Source organism: Orycteropus afer, unplaced genomic scaffold (assembly GCF_000298275.1).
Source record: "Orycteropus afer afer isolate SDZICR_OR568_19922 unplaced genomic scaffold, OryAfe1.0 scaffold00398, whole genome shotgun sequence".
Classification (NCBI taxonomy): Eukaryota; Metazoa; Chordata; class Mammalia; order Tubulidentata; family Orycteropodidae; genus Orycteropus; species Orycteropus afer.
This window is the reverse complement of record NW_006921985.1, coordinates 1,251,056-1,269,366: the sequence shown is the minus strand read 5'-3', so window position 1 is coordinate 1,269,366 and position 18,311 is coordinate 1,251,056. Positions and strand designations below refer to the sequence as shown.

The following is an 18,311-nucleotide window of genomic DNA, read 5'->3' as shown; positions in this document are numbered from 1 at the left end:
GTTCTCAGTCACCCTCGCCGCCATTGCTGTTGTCAGTCTTAATGTGACCTCTTTGGTTACACTGCTGGATGTCTCCCGTCAGCCCTGTAGCACTTTGTCCTTACACCGACAGACAGATGGGGTTTATGCTTTGAGCTTAAGCTTCCTCATGCCACGTCTTCGCATCCTTCCTTTTCATCGAAACTCGCTTTCTTTCCCTACTTGGTTCCTTCTCTTGTGCGCACCATGCCCTCCTCCATGTTGCAGTCATTCCACTGACTTCTGTGCCTGGTGCCATGAGGGGACCCAGCTCAAGCCGTCAGGGCCCTGGACGAGCCCTTGAGTGTAGCCCTTGAGCAGCCATGGCCCCTGTAGGAAAGAGCCCAGGGTCAGCCTGAGGCCCCACCCACTCTTCCCAATATGAAGAAAACTGAGATCCACCCGGGATCCCTCCTGGCCAAGCCTCAGAAGACCCTGTGAACTTGGCCCAGAGTGGGAGGCAGTGTGTGACTGGCCCAGGCTGAGCATCCTCTGGGAGACTGTGTCCAGCACCAATGGCCACTGAGCAGTGAATCCCACACCCAGTGAGAAACCAGCCCAGGTGCAGGCTGGCCCTGTGACCTGCTTTGTTGGGCACCACTGTACGTGTCCCATCCCAGTGGGTGGGCTCAGGGCCAGCGGTTCTCTGTCCTCCTGTGTCGGAGGGCCCCACACGGCTCCTTTCCCCCAGTATGCATGAGAGCCTGGCGTCCAGTGCTGGCAGGAGGGGCTGTCCCCGAGCTGGGTCCTCGACAGGTAAGGGAAGCAAGCCAAGAGTGGGAGCAGCGGGAACAGTGGTGATGTCCTGTGTGACCTGTGTGACCACACAGTGAACATGAAGTGAACATGAAGGAACTGGCCCAGCCCCTGCCATCACTGAGCTCCGCCTGGGAGCTCAAGGACAAAGACGGGCTGGGCTCAAGGCCAGCCTTGGGATGGAGGTGACAGGGTGGGGGAGACATGTGGCACACTGTGAGCCCCAGGGCCCTACCCCCTTCCATAGGAATGTGCATGTTGCTGCTGTTCCCGGCGAACCTCTCTGGGACAGGGCCCTGGCCACTGGACCTCTGTGACCACTGGTCCCTGTGGCCACTGGACCCCGTGGCAGGCATCCTTGTGGCTGTGTAAGGAGTATAAGCTTGACTTTCCCATCCTGGAAGCAGCGGCAGGAATGATTGATCGGTTTAAAAATAGAGGAGGACTTGGAATTAATTAGGCTCTGGAAAAACAGATTAGGCATAATGACTGTCTTCAATCGTTCACCGAGTGATGGGGCTGCGGGGGAGATGGACAAGATGGGGGCAGGCGGTCGCGTGAGGGCAGCTCAGGGGCAGAGGGTGGGGTTTGGCTTTGGCCTGAGCCCCTCACTGGCGTGCAAACTGCTGGGGGCCCAGCTCTTCAGATAAAATGAGCACAGTGACATGGCTGTCACTTACGAGGGGCAGTGATCACCCCCAAGGCCTGGAGTGGGTGCTGTCCTCTGTGACCAGCCTGCTCAGCGTGGCACTGTCATCCTTACTCAGGGCAGTGCAGAGGTCCGGCTGGAGGGTGGACCTGGGGCTGTGGGAACGGGGGTCCTTGTGACCGAGGCTGGGTGAGATCACTAGGTGGGGCCCGTGACTGGGGAAGCAGGGTCAGGACAGGCACCTGTGGGTGCTGGCGCTCAGCACCGCCCCACGGTCACTGCCACTACTGCCCCACCTGACCTCTCCTGCCTCCACAGAGCACAGCCAGGCTGGCTCAGGCTTGTGCAGGAAACCCTGGGAGAAGAGGGAACATGCTGGTGCCACGTCATCTCAGCTCCTAGGAGGAACCATCAGGCTTGGTGAAGTAGAGGGTCTGTGAAAAAGGGAAGACCCTCCACAGAGAGACTGATGCGGTGACTGCAGCAGCGGGCTGCAGCATAGCAAGGACCGGGAGGCTGGCGCAGGCCCCGGCAGTGTTTCATTCTGCTGTACGTGGGTCGCCGTGAGTCAGGACCCACTCGATGACACCTAACAGTGACAACCACCAGCTAAGGGCTGTTTCTGCCCTGGCCCCAAGCCCATACCACTTCCCATTAGGACCAAAGTTCTGTAGCAGCCAGCCGCAGGCTAGCATCCCTGTACCCTATTTAGGGTACCTCTAGAGCAGATGTGGGGATGAGGGGGGGAGCAGTAACTGGAAAGACCCTGGGGCCTGGGCCCTCCACCCTGGGGCCTGGAGGAGCTGGGTTGCTGGCAGGATGTGCCAAGACCAGGATGGCATATCAGGAAAAGACCTTCTGATGCCACCAGAACTTGGCCTGGAAGGATGGTGGGACATTGTCATAGACAGCAGTGGCCCCAGGGTGCACATGAGGCCCACAGTCCCACCGTGGTTCCCCCTCCTTGCTCCGTGGTCACTGGGCCAGTCCCCAGCCTGTTCTTTTTACTTTTTGTTCACGGGGTGACAGTGACTCATCTGGGGACAGCTCCATTGGGCCTTATCGTTAAACAGGGAGTTTGCACCAGAGTCAGGAATTGTCACATGAAAAGACTTGACATGGATCTTTCCTGGAGGAGACAAGGTAACCCTCCACATCTCAGTTTCTCTTGGGCTCTGCATCTGGGAAGGAAGGCCTGTCCTCCCAAACGGGTGGCCTTGGGCAGTGCCCCAGGCCTGCTGGTGCCATGGAGACCTGGGCCAGGTGACACTCAAGCTCAGGTCCCAGGTGGAATCCTGGCTTGACCTCCAGTGACTGAGTGGGACTGGCAGCAGGCAGCTTTTGTCCGACCTCAAGCTGCACTCACCCATCTCATTGGTCTGCTGTCCATCAGAGCACCCCCTCTGTGGGCCAGGCTTGCCCACCAAAGTTTTCGGAGTGCTTCCCCCAGCCTGAAGCTGCCTCATTTCTGAACACTGGTTTCCAGGCTGTCCGTCCACGTGCACTGCTTTTGCCCACGTGAGAGGGCACGTCTCTGTCCTGAGTGTGGCTGTGTCCTCCACTGTGAGCAACGTGCCTAGCATGTGGGGGAATTGACAGACTAACACTGGATGCTGAATGTGACTGACGGTGGGTCTTCTCCAAGAGAGGCACCAAAAAACCCAATGCCATCGAGTCTCCTCAGATCCAGAGTGACCCCATGGGTTCTTCATCTTCCTTCTGAGGAGTGGGTGGAGGGTTTGAACTGTCAACCTTCTGGCAGTCAAATACCTTAGGCACTGTGCCACTAGAGCTCCTTTCCAAGAGAGGAATGGGGCATATCTTTCTCCAGCTCTCTTGATTCCAGAACCCTTTTCTTGAGAGTACCTTAAGGAATTGTGCTCTTTGGAGCATCCTTTGGCGAACACTGACTAACATGCCAAGGTCCAAGCTCCTTGACACATTCATAAAGTCTGGCCTGGTGGGCCTCTGCCCTAAGCCTGACTTTCATCTGGCCACTCTAGGCATCGCCAGAGTGCCTGGGGTTCCCTGGTCCGCAGGCTCCTCTTGGTCTTTGCTCAAGTTCTTCTCACACTACCTCTTCCAGGAAGTCTCTCTCACACCTCAGCCTAGGTGAACAGTTCCTGCCTGACCTCCCTCAACAACACCCTACTCATTGTAATTAACATACTGTGTGATAATCAACTGCTCACCTGTTAACTGTTCTTTACCACATCCTGAGCTCATTGAGGACTGAGCCATGCCAACACAATTCCTGGCTCACAGTAGGTGCTTAGTACATGTCTGAAGGACAAGTGGGTGGGTAGGTGGACAGATGGAAAAATGGATGATGAGATGGGTGGGTGGGCGGGTAGATGGATGGATGATGATTGGATGGATGGGTGAGGGGGTGGGTGAGTGATTGGAGAAATAGATGGATAGATGGGTGAATGGGTGGGTAGGTGGGTAAATGGATGATAGGATATAGATAGGTGGATGGATGGGTGGTCAGATGATTGGATGGGTGGGCGTGGATAGATGGATGGATGGATGGATTGAGGCGTGGGTGGGCAGGTGGATAGATGGATTTTGTAAGCTCATAGCACCAGCCAGCCCGCCATCTGTAACAGAGCCGAAGGCTACTCATTAGAATTGATAGGCACTTGTGCGCATGTCCAAGCTCTGATTCTCCCCCACCCAGCACACTGAAGCCGTCTGGAGCCCATCAGTCATTCTTGTTGTTTTTCTTGATTAGGCCTTTTCAGAGGGTTCCAGTGGCTCACTGATTAATCCCTATGATGCCATGGCAAGAAATACCTTGCAGTGCTATTCATTTTTCCATGTTGCCATTTTCTCTTATTTCAGAGAGGCCTAGAAGTTCAAGGTGACTAACTCTGTTTGTCTACACTCATAGTTGGTAAGTTCTTTACTACGTTAGACTCAGTCTCATAGTTTTCCTACAGTAATTCTTTAAAGAGACAATTAGCATTTAAGTTTTAAATTTGGTAAAATTCCCCTGTTGTATCAAATTGCTGACTTCAGATATATCCACTTTTCCCAACATTTCAAAGGCTCCCTTTGCCATATTCCTCACTCCAGCAGTGGGACCAGCTGCTTCTCCTCCACTTGTACTGCTGGAAAAGTGCACTTGGGGAGGTTCATCACAGAGCCATGTCCTGACAGTGACTGTGGCTTAAAACTCAGGCAGGCCCAAACTTTTCATATTAAAGCATGAGCAATAAAAGGGGAAAAAAAAAACAGATAAATTGGCCTCCATCAAAATTAGAAACTTCTGTGCATCGAGGAAAATTGAGAAAATCAAAAGACAAGCCACAGAATGGAAGAAAAAAAATGGAAACCATACATCAGATCAGAGTTTAATATCTAGAATATATAAAGAACTCTTAAAACTCAACAACAAGATTAATAATCCAATGAAAAAATAGGCAAAGGACTTGAACAGAGATTTATCTGAAGAAGAAATACAAACAGCCATCAAGCACATGAGAAGATGCTTAAAGCCTGTTCTGGTTACTTTGTGCCACTCTGACAGAAGATACCAAAAATGGGATGCTTGAACAGACAAGTTCATTCCCTTAAAGTTTTGGAGGCTAGAAGTCTGAGTTCAAAGTGCCAAGTTCTAGGGGCTGGGTGAAAGCCCCTCAACCTTGGGCTTCAGCCCTGCCTCTTGCTCCCGCCCCACTGAAGCTGGAGGCTTTTCTTAACTCAGGCAGCTGCAGGCTGCTGAGGCTGACAGACCCAAGGTTGACAAGTAAAATAAAAAGGCACAGTCCCAGTGTTACCAAACCACGCAGCAGGCCACTGATTCAAGTCCATTAAGAGTCCCAAGATCGGCAGACAGCATGGCGGGCTGCTGAACAACGACTCGGCTACATGCAGGGTCCAAACATTCCAAAAGCTACAGACCTTCCTAAAGCTTCTCCTTATATATTGGGAGCAGACCACATCCCTAAGGCTCACAGTAGATCCCACCATAGAGTTGATTACCAGTCTCATCCCGGGGAATACTACATTCAGCTACCCAGCCACTCAACCAGGCCCAGCCAAGTGGACGCATAACCTTACCTACCACAACATCCTCAGCCATTAGGCCAGCTGTCATTGCGTTGGTTCCAGCATGGCGGTCCCATGTGTTGACACATAACCTTGACTACCACAGCATCCTCAGCCATTAAACCAATGGTCACTGCATTGGTTCCAACATGGAGGTCCCATGTGTTGACACATAACCTTAACTACCACAGCATCCTCAGCCATTAAACCAATGGTCATTGCATTGGTTCCAACATGGAGGTCCCATGTGTTGCAGAGTAGAATGGTAGCCCACAGGGTCTTCATGACCATTACCTTTCAGAAGCAGATCCCTGGGTCTTTTTTCTGAAGCATCTCTGAGTGGATTTGAACTCCCAACCTTTTAGTTAGTAGCTGCATGCTCAGCTATTTGCACCACCCTAGAGAGATCACAGGAGCTCTGGTAGCATAGTGGCTAAAACACGACTGCTAACCAGAAGGCTGGCAGTTCAAACCCACCAGCCAGTCCTCGGAAGGAAGATGGGGCAATCTACTTCCGTAGTGATACTGCCTCGGAAACCCAAGGACAGGTCGCTATGAGTCGGTCCGACTCGACGGCTCGTAACAACAAGAACAACAACAGAGAGGTCACAGCAAGATACCACCTCTTCTCACTCTTACTAGAATGGCTGTTATCAGATAAGTAGAAAATAACAAATGTTGGTGGAGATGTGAAGAAGTTGGAACCCTCGGGCCCTTCTGGTGGGAATGTAAAATGGTGCAGCCACTGTGGAAAAGAGTTTGGCGGCTCTTCAAAAAGTTAAACAGAGACACCATATGACCTATCTAGTTCACTCCTAGATGAGGAGTGGAGGAAGGTAGGATGGGGGCTGGCAGTGGTCCCTGAAGCATCTAGAGTATCAGAAGGCAGCTGGATCTTTCAACATATGGATGAACACACTGGGGTAACATTGGCTAGGTAGCTAGCACTGGTGACAAGAGTTCAGACCCCTTGGTGGCATGGGTGCCCATCCTTTCTCCAGCCTCAGCATCTCCTTGATTCCCCTTGGCATGTTAGCTCTGGCCACATCTTACCCTCACCGTTGCACTCACTGTGAAACATACCCACTGGACACAGGCCTCTCAGCATCTTTTTAAAGTGTGCGGGGCTCCCGCTAGTCTGGGTTTTAACAGGGGGGCACCCACAGGGTCTGTAACTCATCCCTGGAACCCTCCCCTCATCACTCCCACCAGGTCTATCCAGAGAAGGCCCTCAGCAACTTACCATGGGCCTGAGAATCCTTGGCCATGTTCCTGGGCCTCCCAGTGTCCAGTCATAGCCCAGCCTGTGGCTCCTTGGGATTGGGTTGACCCAGACAGGACTCAAATTCAGGGCTAGGTGAAACCCCAGCTAGACCTCCAGCATTCAGTCGGTTCACACCCCTTGGCCCTTCCAAGCCCATGTGGGCGCCCCAGCCAGCCCTTCATTGATTTTCCTGACTGGGACCAGTCTGTCTCTCTGGAGCCTCTTGACTGTCTCTTGGCCTCCATGTGACTCCCCTGTCTTCTGTCAGAACAATCCGGAAGCTTCGAGCAGATCCAGGCAGAGCAGCAGGAGAGGGCTTCTTCACGTGGCAAGTGAAGTATGCTCTGTAGCTGCCCACAGTTGCCAGTCTGCTCCACCCCCTGGCTCCTCAGCCTCACCTCCCTGAGCCTGGATCCTCTAGAAGAAGTCATTGCTCTTTTTATGCCACTGCTATGGATTGAATTGTGTCTCCCAGGGTTTGTGTTGGAATCCTAAATGGAGAAGCCAATAACCAGAACGTTGTGGTTCAAATCCACCAGCTAACTGTTCCATCTTTCTGCTGCAGAGCAGTTGGTGGGTTCAAACCACTGGCCTTTTGGTTAGCAGCCAAATGCCTTGACCACTACAGCACCAGAGCTCCTTATACCTGTGTACAGTGGGCCCTAGACCCAGTCACGTGAGAGTCATCAGATGAGAATAAACAGCAGAAGCAAACCAGTTGCTCAGAAGTCCATTCTGACTGATGGCGATGCCATATATGCAGAGTAGAACCATGCTCCATGGGGTCATCAGGGCTGTGACCTCTCGGTGGCGGGGCTCCAGGCCCGGCCTCCAAGGATTCTCTGAGTAGGTTTGAACTGCCAGCCTTTCTGGGTTAGTAGCCAATCAGTTGACCATTTGTGTCATCCAGGGACTCCTAGAATAGACACACAGAGGCACACAGAAGAGGGGAAGACAGACGCCACATGAAGATGGTCTACACACCAAGGGATGCCCAGGGCTACTGATGAGGAAGGAGTCTACACGGCGAAGACCCCGCTTTGGACCTTTGGCCTCCGGAGCCGTGGGAAAATAGCTTTCTGTCCTTCCAAGCACGCACTTGTGGTGTCTGTTAGGGCAGCCCTCTGTGACGAGGTGTAAGCTGATTTCACAGCCTTCAACTCTCTCCCGAGTCCGGGCTCTTCCCTGCTTTCTCGCCACTGAATTGTGGGCCAGCAGCAGGACGCTGGTCCAGAAAGGCGTTTACCCGCGGGCCGGGGCTGCAAGGCTGCACCCCAGAGGCTGCTGGCCAGAGGCACCTGAGGCTCAGCTCATCGCATCATCCAGCGCTGCCTGCTTCCTTTGAGAGACTGACTCCCCGCTACAGGAAGGGCCCGAGGGCGCCCTCTGCTGCCAGCAGACACGCCATCCTGGGAGGGACTATGGGAAATAACTGTATCCATAGTACAGTCCAGTCCAGTCCTGAGGCATCTGACTGCTAACCAGAAGGTTGGTGGTTCAAACCCACCAGCCACTCCGTGGAAGGAAAACTGGGCAATCTACTTCCTTAAAGATTTACCACCTCAGAAACCCAACGGGGGTCACTATGAGTCAGAAGCAATTCGACAGCAGTGAGTTTGGTTTTTTTGGTTTTGCCTTTCACTACGCTGAGTGTATCTCAAGCGTCTCATTTATGTACCTCTGAAGTCTCAGATGGTTAAAGTGCTGCCTTCCTTTTAACATTTGCCCATGTCATTGACTTCCTACAAAGCCTTCCACCATATGGATGTGACCTAATTTATTGAGTCAACCCACTGTCCAATATTTAGCTTGCAAACAATTTCTTAAAATGGGTTTGCTTAGTGATTACAAGAAAGATTTTTTTTTTTTTAAGAAAGACAAGTTTTGTATTGTTTTTTAAAGGTACAGTTTAGTGGGTTTTGGTATATTCAAAAGGTGGTACAACCATCATCACTAATCTAACTCCAGAAAATTTTGACCACCCCAAAAAGAAACCCATTAGCAGAGAGTTCTCCAGCCCGCGCTCTGCAGCCCCGCTCCCAGCCCCTGGCAACCCCTACTCTACATTCTGTCTCTACAGATTTTCCAATCTGAACATTCCTTGTAACTGGAATCAGATAACAGGTGGTCCTGGTGACTAGCTTCTTATTGAGCGTGATGCTTCCGAGGTCCATCCATGTTGTAGCAGATACCAGTCCTTCATTTCATTCTATGACTAAACATTCCATTGCATGGATGGGCCCTATTGTGTTTATCCATTCTTTAGTTGATGGACATTTGAGTTGTTCCCACTCTTTGGTTATTATGAATAATACTGTTTTGACCATGCATGTACAGTTTTCTCCGTGAACATTTGTGTTAAATTCTCTTGCGTATATTCCTAAAAGGAGCTCTGGTGGCACAGTGCCTAAGGCATTTGACTGCTAACCAGAACATTGGTTCAAACCTACCAGCTGTTCCGTGGAAGGAAAATGGGCCAATCTACTTCCATAAAGATTTACCACCTTGGAAACCCACTGGGGTTTGCTATGAGTTGGAGCCAACTCACTGGCAGTGGGTTTGGTTTTCGGTATTTACCTAGGAGTGGAATTGCTGGATCATATGGGGAGGAGCCCTGGTGGCACAGTGGTTAAGCACTTGGCTGCCAACTGAAGGGTTGGTAGTTTGAACCCACCAGCCACTCTGTTGGAGAAAGATGTGGCAATCTGCTCCTGTAAAGATGGCAGCCTTGGAAACACTGTGGGGCAGTCTACTCTGTCCTTTAGTGTCACTATGGGTCAGGATCAACTCATCGGCAATTGATTTGGTATAGTAATTCTATGTTTAACTTTTTAAAGAACTGCCACCATTTTACATTCCGATCCTCAGTGTTTGGGGGGTCCAGTTTTAACTCATCCTTACCAAGACTTGTCAATGCCATCTTTTTTTTTATTGTTATCGTTATTATAACCATCCTACTGGCTGTGAAAGGAGCCCAGTTGCACAGCGGTTAAGTGCCCAGCTGTTCACCACAAGGCGAGTGGTTCGAACCCACCAGCCACTCTGCAGGAGAAAGCTGTGGCCCTCTGCTTCCATAAAGATGACAGCCTTGGAAACCCTATGGGGCAGTTCTACTCTGGCCTGTAGGGTCGCTAGGAATCAGAATCGACTCCACAGCAACGAGTTTGGTTTTGGCTTTTAGTGGGTGTGAAGTGGTATCTCACTGTAGTCTTATCTTACATTTATTTCCCTGATGTCACACATGTTTTGATGTGATCACTGGCCATTTCTATATTTCCTTTGGAGAAATACCTACTTGAACCCTTTGCCCATGTTTTAGATGGATTAATGTTTTTATTGTTGAGATGTAAGAGCTCTTTATGTATTCTACATACTAGACCTTTATCCAGGGGAAGGGCCTGAACAAGATGGATTGACACAGTAGCTGCAGCGATGGGCTCAGGTAGAGCAAGGGTTGTGAGGCTGGCACAGGGCCAGGCAGTGTTTCGTTCTGTTGTACATAAGGTTGCTATGAGTCAGAGACAACTCGATGGCGCCTAGCAACAACAACAGACCTTTGTCAGATGTATGATTTGCAAAAATTTTCTATCATTCTGTGACTTGTCTCTTTACTTTCTTGATAGTGTCTTTTGAAGCACAAAGGTTTTTAATTTTGATGAAGTCCAGTTTATCTACTTTTTATTTTTGGAGGTTCATGCTTTGAGTGTCATATCCAAGGAACTATTGCCTAATCCAAAGTCACAAAGATTTACTCATGTTTTCCTCTAAGCATGTTAGCATTTTAGCTCATACATCAATCTTTCATCAAAAAGTTTCTGATGCATTTTGAGTTAATTTTTATATATGGTGTGAGGTAGGGGTCCAGCTTTATTCTTTTGCATGTGAGTATCTAGTCATCCCAACACTATTAATAAGACTGCTATATTTTTACACAAGTAATGCACATTATTTTTTTTTTTTGCCAACTGTGCAACCCCCTTCTGTGTTATTTTCCTAAATGTGCTATCCACATTGTGTGTATGGGCATGTTATTGATATGGGCATTTTATTTGTGAAAAGTACCATGTTCTTTACCCATTGAATGGTCTTAAACCCTTGTTGGAAATCAGTTTCTCGTAAATGTATGTCTGGGTTTATTTCTGGGCTCTCCATTGATCTGTCCTTACGCCAGCACCATACAGGCTTCGTTACTGTAGCTTTGCCTCAAACTTCAAATTGTAGGTGTGTGTCCTTCCATTTTGCCCTTCTTTTCCAAGATTATTTTAGCTATTCTGCTTCTCTTGCATTATCATATGAATTTTAGGATCAGCTTGTCAATTTCTAAAAAAAAAAAAAGCAGCTGGGAATTTTATAGGGATTGCACTGAATCTTCCAATCAGTTTGGGGAGTGTTGCCATCTTAACAATACTGTCTTTCAATTCATTCTTTCATTTATTTAAACTTTCTTTCATTTCTTTCAGTGATGTTTTGTAATTTCCAGTGTACAAGTCTTACACTTATTTTGTTCAAGTTATTCCTAAGAATTTTGTTCTTTTTGAGGTTATTGTAAGATACTGTTTTTCTTAATTTCATTTTCAATTTTTTCATTGCTACTGTATAGAAACACACTTGATTTTTAAAATATGTATATTGATCTTGTATCCTGCAACCTTGCTGAGTTAGTTTATTAGCTCTGATAGGTTTGTGTATATGTATTTCTTAGGGTTGTCTATGTACATGATCAAGTCATCTGCAAATAAAGATAATTTCCCTTTTTCTTTCCAATTTGAATACCTTCCATTTCTTTTTTCTTCCCTAATTGTCCTGGCTAAGGCTAGCGGTTCAAACCCACCAGCCACTCCTCAGAAGGAAGGTTGGGCAATCTACTTCCATAGTGATACCACCTCAGAAACCCAAGGAGGGGTCACTATGAGTCAGGTCCAACTTGGTGGCAAATAACAACAACAACAATAACAATTGTCCTGGCTAGAACCTCAAACATATTAGAGCTAATAAACTAACTCAGCAAGGTTGCAGGATCACAAGATCAACATACATATTTAAAAAGTCAAGTGTGTTTCTATACAGTAACAATGAAAAAACTAGAAATGAAATTAAGAAAAACAATCTCATTTACAATAGCCTCAAAAAGAATAAAATTCTTAGGAATACCTCTAGTGAAAGTTGAATAGAAATGGTGAGTGAGTATCCTTGTTCCTCATCATAGCAGGGGGCTTTCAGTCTCTCACACTAAGGATTATGTTAGCTGCTGGGTTCTCCTAGATGCTCTTTACGATGTCGAGGACTGTTCCTTCTATGTTTAGTTGGTTGACTGTTTACGTCATGAAAGGGTGTTGGATTTTGCCCAGTGTTTTTCTGCATCTAATGAGATTTTCATGTGTTTTTTGTCCTTTATTCTGTAACTATGGCATGTTGCTGTGGCAATTAAGGTTGTGTGTCAACTTGGCTGAGCCTGGTTTTCAGTGGCTGGGCAGCTGGCTGTAGTGATTTCCCATGATGAGACTGGTAAGCAACTTCATGGTGGAATCTACTGTGAGCAGCTGAGCCTTAGGGATGTGGCCTGCTTCCAGGATATAAGGAGAAGCTTTGAGAAAGGTCTCTGAGCTTTTTAGCACATCTGGATCCTGCATTTGGCCAAATCTTCATCTCAGTGGCCTTCCATCTTGTCTGCCAACCTTGAGACTGTTTCTTTACTTGAACTAGTGGCCTGCCATGTTGCTTGATAAACTTGGGACTGTGCCATTTTACCTGTTGACCTTGGGTTTGTCAACCTCAGCAGCCAGCAGCTGCCTGGGTTAAGAGAACCCTCCGGCTTCAGTAGACTGAGAGGAAGAGGCAGAGCTGAAGCCCAAGGTCGAGGGGCTTTTACCCAGCCCCTGGAGCTGACACTTTGAACTCAAGGCTTCTAGCCTCCTAAACTGTAAGAAAATAAATCGCTATGTATTAAATCCACACACTTGTGGTATTTTTCTGTTACAGCAGCACTGGAGAACCAAAATAATTGCATTGATTGATTTTCAGGTGATGAACCAACCTTGCATTCCTGGGATAAATCTCACTTGGTTGTGATATATAATCCTTTTTCTGTATTACTGGATTCAGGGTCTATTTGAGTCTGAATCTGATACCACAAGCCAACATTTACTGTGTTTACCGCATTCCAAACCTTGTTCTAATTCTGCAGCAACCTTCCCATTTTACAGATGGGAAAACTGAGGTGCACAGAGTTGAGATCATTGACCCAGCCTTGCTTCCTTCTGATGTCAGTGGGCTGGCCACCTGACCAACACTGTGGCCTGACCACCTGCTGTGGTCCAGGCTGTGTCTCTGTCACCTCACAGCCAGTGGCCACACCATGGCATGACTAAGAGCTAGTGGAGCCTTCCTCTGCTTATGAGTGGGAAGCCTGGACACTCTTTTAACCTTCCCAGGCCTCACCTTCCAAATCCACCACTGGTGAAATCTGTAAAAACCTGCCTTGTAGCATGGTCTTGAAGATTAGAAAAGATGACGACATGATCAGCATGCAAGGTCATCCCAGGTAGGACACACTGACCAGGAGCTGGTGTCTTCTGGCCACCAAGTCCTCACTCAGGCAAGAGGAGATGGTCCACTGTCAAAGCAGCTGCCCTTTTATAATTATTAGTTTCCATCTTTATTGTGATTTGGGTGAAAGTTTACAGAGCAAATTCATTTTCTGTACAGCAGTTCATACACATTTTGTCTCATGACATTGACTTTAATTCCCCACAAGATAACAGCTCTCTTCCCATTTCCTCCCTGTAGTTACCTCTTTCCTGTGTCCTCCTTTCCTATGCATTCCTGCCCCCTGAGGTATCTCCCTGTGCAAACACTGCCCTCCTGTTCTCCTATGATGAATCGTTCTAAGGAGTGTACCTATCTTATGTAAATGTTCACCCTATATGCCTGTCTGTTGTTTGGCTGGAAGCCACAGAAGCAAGTTCAATTCCGGACCTGAAGGGTGCCCAGGGGCTATAGTCTCAGGGGTGTCACCAGGCTCTATCAGACCAGTAAACCTAATCTTTTTATGTTTTTGAGTTTTGTTCCACATTGTGCTCCCACTCTATCCACGATCTCTCACACTGATCCCTTTCCGAGTGGTTGACATTGGTAGCTGGGCACCATCTATTACTTCTGGTCTCATGGTCATATATGCTGCTTCGCATGGTCCACTAGTCCCTTGGCCTAATTGTTTCCATGCATCTTTGGTTTTATTCATTCTTTTTTGCTCTGGACGAGGAAAGACGCATTGCTGCATCTAGATGGCCACTTGCAAGCTTTTAGGACCCCAGTCGCTACTCACCAAAATAGGATGTAGAACAGTGTTTCTGTGTAGTATGTTATGCCAATTGAGGAAGCAACTGTCTTAGTTTCCAAGTGCTGCTGTCACACAGAGACTACAAGTGGGTGGCTTTAAAGAGCCGAAACTCACTGTCTCATGGTTCTAGAGGTGCAAAGTCCCAGTCTGAGCCTCAGCCCTGTCAATCCCTTCCTTGTTGGTAGCCTTGGTTGTGTTCCTTGGTTCCCTGGTGATCCTCACATGGCTTCTGTCTTCCTCTGTGTCCATGTCTCTGTTACAACTCAGAAGTGATTAGATTCAGAACCCAACCCTCTACTTGGGTTTGATCTGATAACATAATTGCAAGGCTGGTGCTTCCTTTGTGGTCACTGACAGTGAGTCCCATCAGCTGGCACGCCCAGCCCCATCCCCAATCCTGCCATCACTGCTCAGTGTCCAATGAGCTGTGAAACATGCAGAAAGGTTACACCAGAGCAGAGTGATGAAGCCCACACCTGTGTACCCCACCCCATAAAGAAGGGGAGCTGTGTCACTCCACCTACCCCTTTAAGCTCCAGCCCCACCGCCGCCCAACTGACCACTGTCCCCAGTTCTCATGGTGGTTATGCCTCTGTGCTCCATGGTTTTACGTCATGGATATGTGTCCCTAAATGACATGTTCTGTGTGGTTCTCAAGTGGTCGTACGGATGGTCTACGTGGACTCTTTAGAATGTGCTGCCACAGGGAGAGCTGTCTGTGCGGTTGCAGGAGGCTGCGGTCCACTCCTTTCCACCTCTGCTTGGTGCCGCATGATCAGATCATCGATTATTTTCCAGGCTGTCAGTGACAGACTTTGGTTTGTTCCCAATATTTTGCTGGAACAAACAGCATGGCTGCAGAGACTCCATCTGTCTGCAGACAGCATGCAGACACGCATTTCTCTAGTGTAGGCAGCAAGGGACCCTCGGGCTATGGGGCTTGGGCACCTTGACTTTTCCTTCGATGGAGGTACAGAGCTGCTCAGCTGCATCAGTGGGCTCCCAGTCACAGAGGCCTATGCACAGTGGAACACAGTGCTTGCCTGGCCTGTGTCATGCTCACCATTGCCTGCCTGTTTGAGTCCTTCTTTGTGGTTATGGTGCCAATCCAGCTAGAAATGGATGGACTCACCTGGGAAACCCAGGATGATCTCCTTGTCTCAAGAGTTTTAGCTCACTTACATCCCTAAAGACCCTTTCTAGATTAGGTCATGTTCACAGGTGCTGGGAGTTAGAATGTTAGCATGTCTGGTTGGTGGCCACCATTCTCCATACAACAGATGGTTTAAGAGAGGCAATCTTCCATAAAGGAAATCCACAGATAATATCTGCTGTGCGGTGAATTACTTAAAATGGCTCTTCTAGTCATGGTCTTTGTGACACCCACAAAATGATTGGGTTGTTGTTGTTGTTAGGTGCCAACGAGTCATTTCTGACTCATAGTGGCCCTATGCACAACAGAACGAAACACCACCCAGTACCACGCCAGCTCCACGATCCTTGCTATACTTGAGCCCTCACCACAGCCACTGTGTCAATCCATCTCATTGAGGGCCTTCCCTCTTTCATCGACCATCCACCTTACCAAGCAGGACATCCTTCTCCAGGGAATGGTCCCTTCTGACAACATGACCAAAGCAGGTGAGACGAAGTCTGGCCATTCTTGCTTCCAAGGAGAATTCTGGCCTCACTTTCTCCAGGACAGATCTGGTAGTTCTTTTAGCAGTAGTACTTTCAGCATTCTTTGCCAACACCACATCTCAAAAGCAACAATTCTTCAGTCTTCCTCATTCATTGTCCAGCTCTTACATGCATATGAGGTGATTGAAAATATGATGGCTTGTGTCAGGCACATCTTAATCCTCAAAGAGACATCCTTGCTCCTCATCACTTGAAAGAGGTCCCTTGCAGCCAACTTGCTGAATGCTATATGTTGTCTAACGTCCTGACTGCTGCTTCCATTGGCGTCAATTGTAGAACCAAGCAATGTGACATCTTTGACAATTTCAATCTTTTCTCCATTTATTGTAATGCTGCTTATAGGTCCACTTGTGAGGATTTTTGTTTTCTTTATATTGAGATGTAATCCATACTGAAGACTCTATTCTTCAATCTTCACCAGTAAGTACTTCAAGTCATCCTCACTTTCGGCAAGCAAAGTTGTGTCATCAGCCTATCACAGGTTGTTAATGATTCTTCCTCCAATCTTGATGCCATGTTCTTCTTCACATAGTCCAGTTTCTCAGATTATTTGCTCAGCATGCAGACTGAGTAAGTATGGTGAAAGAATACAACCCTGATGAACTCCTTTCTTGATTTTAAACCATGTAGTATCCCCTTGTTCTGTTCAAACAACAACCTCTTGGTCAATGTACAAGTTCCTCATGAGTACAATCAAGTGTTCTGGAATTCCCATTCTTTTCAATGTCATCTACAATTTGTTAAGATCCACACGTCAAGTGCCTTTGCATAGTCAGTAAAACACAAGTAAACATCTTTTTGGTACTCTTTGCCTTGAGCCAAGATCCATCTGACAGCAGCTATGATATCTCTCGTTCCACATCCTCTTCTGAATCCAGCTTGCACCTCTGGAAGTTCTCTGTCAATATACTGCTGCAACTGTTTTTGAATTATCTTCAGTCAGACTTTACTTGTGTGGGATATTAATGATATTGTTCTATAATTTCCACATTCTGTGGGATCACCTTTCTTTGGAATGGGTACAGATATGGATCTCTTCCAGTCACTTGGCCAGGTAGCTGTCTTCCAAATCTCTTGGCATAAACAAGTGAGTGCCTCCAGTGGGGCATCCATTGTTGAAACATCTCATGGGTATTCCTTCAATTCCTGGAGCCTTGTTCTTCACTAATTCCTTCAGTGCAGCTTCGACTTCTTCCTTCAGTACCATTGGTTCTTGATCATATGGCACCACCTGAAATGGATGAAGATAGACCAGTTCTTTTTGGTACAGTGACTCTGCATATTCCTTTCATCTTCTTGTGATGTTTCCTACGTCATTCAATATTTTGCCCATAGGATCTTTCAGTATTGCAACTTGAGGCTTAAACTTTTTCCTCAGTTCTTTCAGCTTGAGAAATGCTGAGCATGTTCTTCCCTTCTGATTTTCTAACTCTAGGTCTTTGCACATTTCATTATAGTAATTGTCTTTGTCTTCTCAAGCTGCTCTATGAAATCTTCTTTTCAGCTCTTTTATCTTGTCATTTCTTCCATTTGCTTTAGCTATTCTCCACTCAAGGGCAAGTTTCAGAGTCTCTTCTGTCATCCATTTTGGTCTTTTCTTCTTTTCTCATCTTTTTAGTGACCTCTTGCTTTCTTCATGGATGATGCTCTTTATGTCATCCCACAATTCTTCTGGTTTTTGGTCATTGGTGTTCAATGCATCAAATCTATTCCTTTTTTTTTCTTTTTAAAGTATTTTTAGTGCATTTTATTGAAATATAATTTATGTAGATACACTCCTTGGGGAGAACAATCATGGGAGAAAGAAGGGCTGTTTATGTACAGGGAGACAGCTCAGGGGGCAGGGGTGTATGGAGGGATGACACAGGGAAGAGGTGACTGTCGGGAGGAAGTGGGAGGGGAGCTGTTGTATTGTGGTGAATTGTAGTCAATGTCATGAGTCAGCTGCAGGGATCCAGGTGAGAAGAGGGAACTCAGGAACACCCAAAGCATCAGGGTGGGAGAGCAGGAGAAAGGGGATAAAAAAAGCCAGCAACCCAGACAGAGGAGCAATCAGCTGCAGGGATCCAGGTGAGGAAAGGAACTCAGGCACACCCAAAGCAGCAGGGCAGGAGAGCAGAAGAAAAGGGATTAAAAGGCCTAGGAATCCGGACAGAGGAGGAGTCAGCCACAGGGACCCAGGTGAGGGTGATACGAGAGGTTTCCAACAGGGAGGCAAACTTGTCTTTCAGTTTGTCCTACCGTGTTGATGTGAGTTTTGAGGCTGATCCACTGATGTTTCTAACCCAGCAGATGCACATTGTGCACAGGTATCAGCCCAGCTTACAGACTGAGACAGACTAGGAAGAAGGAAGAGGCCGTCCACTTCTCAAATAATTGGCCAGGGAAAACCTAATGAATAGCAAAGAAATACCATTTGATACATTACCGCACAACTTTATGAATAGCCTGGTTAGGTTAGAAGGCGCTCAAAATAGGACTGGGAAAGAGCTGCATCATCTGAGTAAACCCAGCCTTACTCCTGTGGATAA

The 18,311-nt window shown here is 47.7% G+C and overlaps 1 protein-coding gene across 1 annotated transcript in view; it reads left to right on the top strand.

Annotated features, from left to right (window-relative positions):
• ZFYVE28 (zinc finger FYVE-type containing 28) overlaps positions 1-18,311 on the top strand; it is a 110,564-nt gene that overhangs the window by 72,442 nt on the left and 19,811 nt on the right. The window contains exon 8 of the mRNA XM_007953491.2: positions 780-815. Within this exon, the coding sequence (XP_007951682.2) occupies positions 780-815 (36 nt within the window). The remainder of the gene's footprint in view (positions 1-779; positions 816-18,311) is intronic.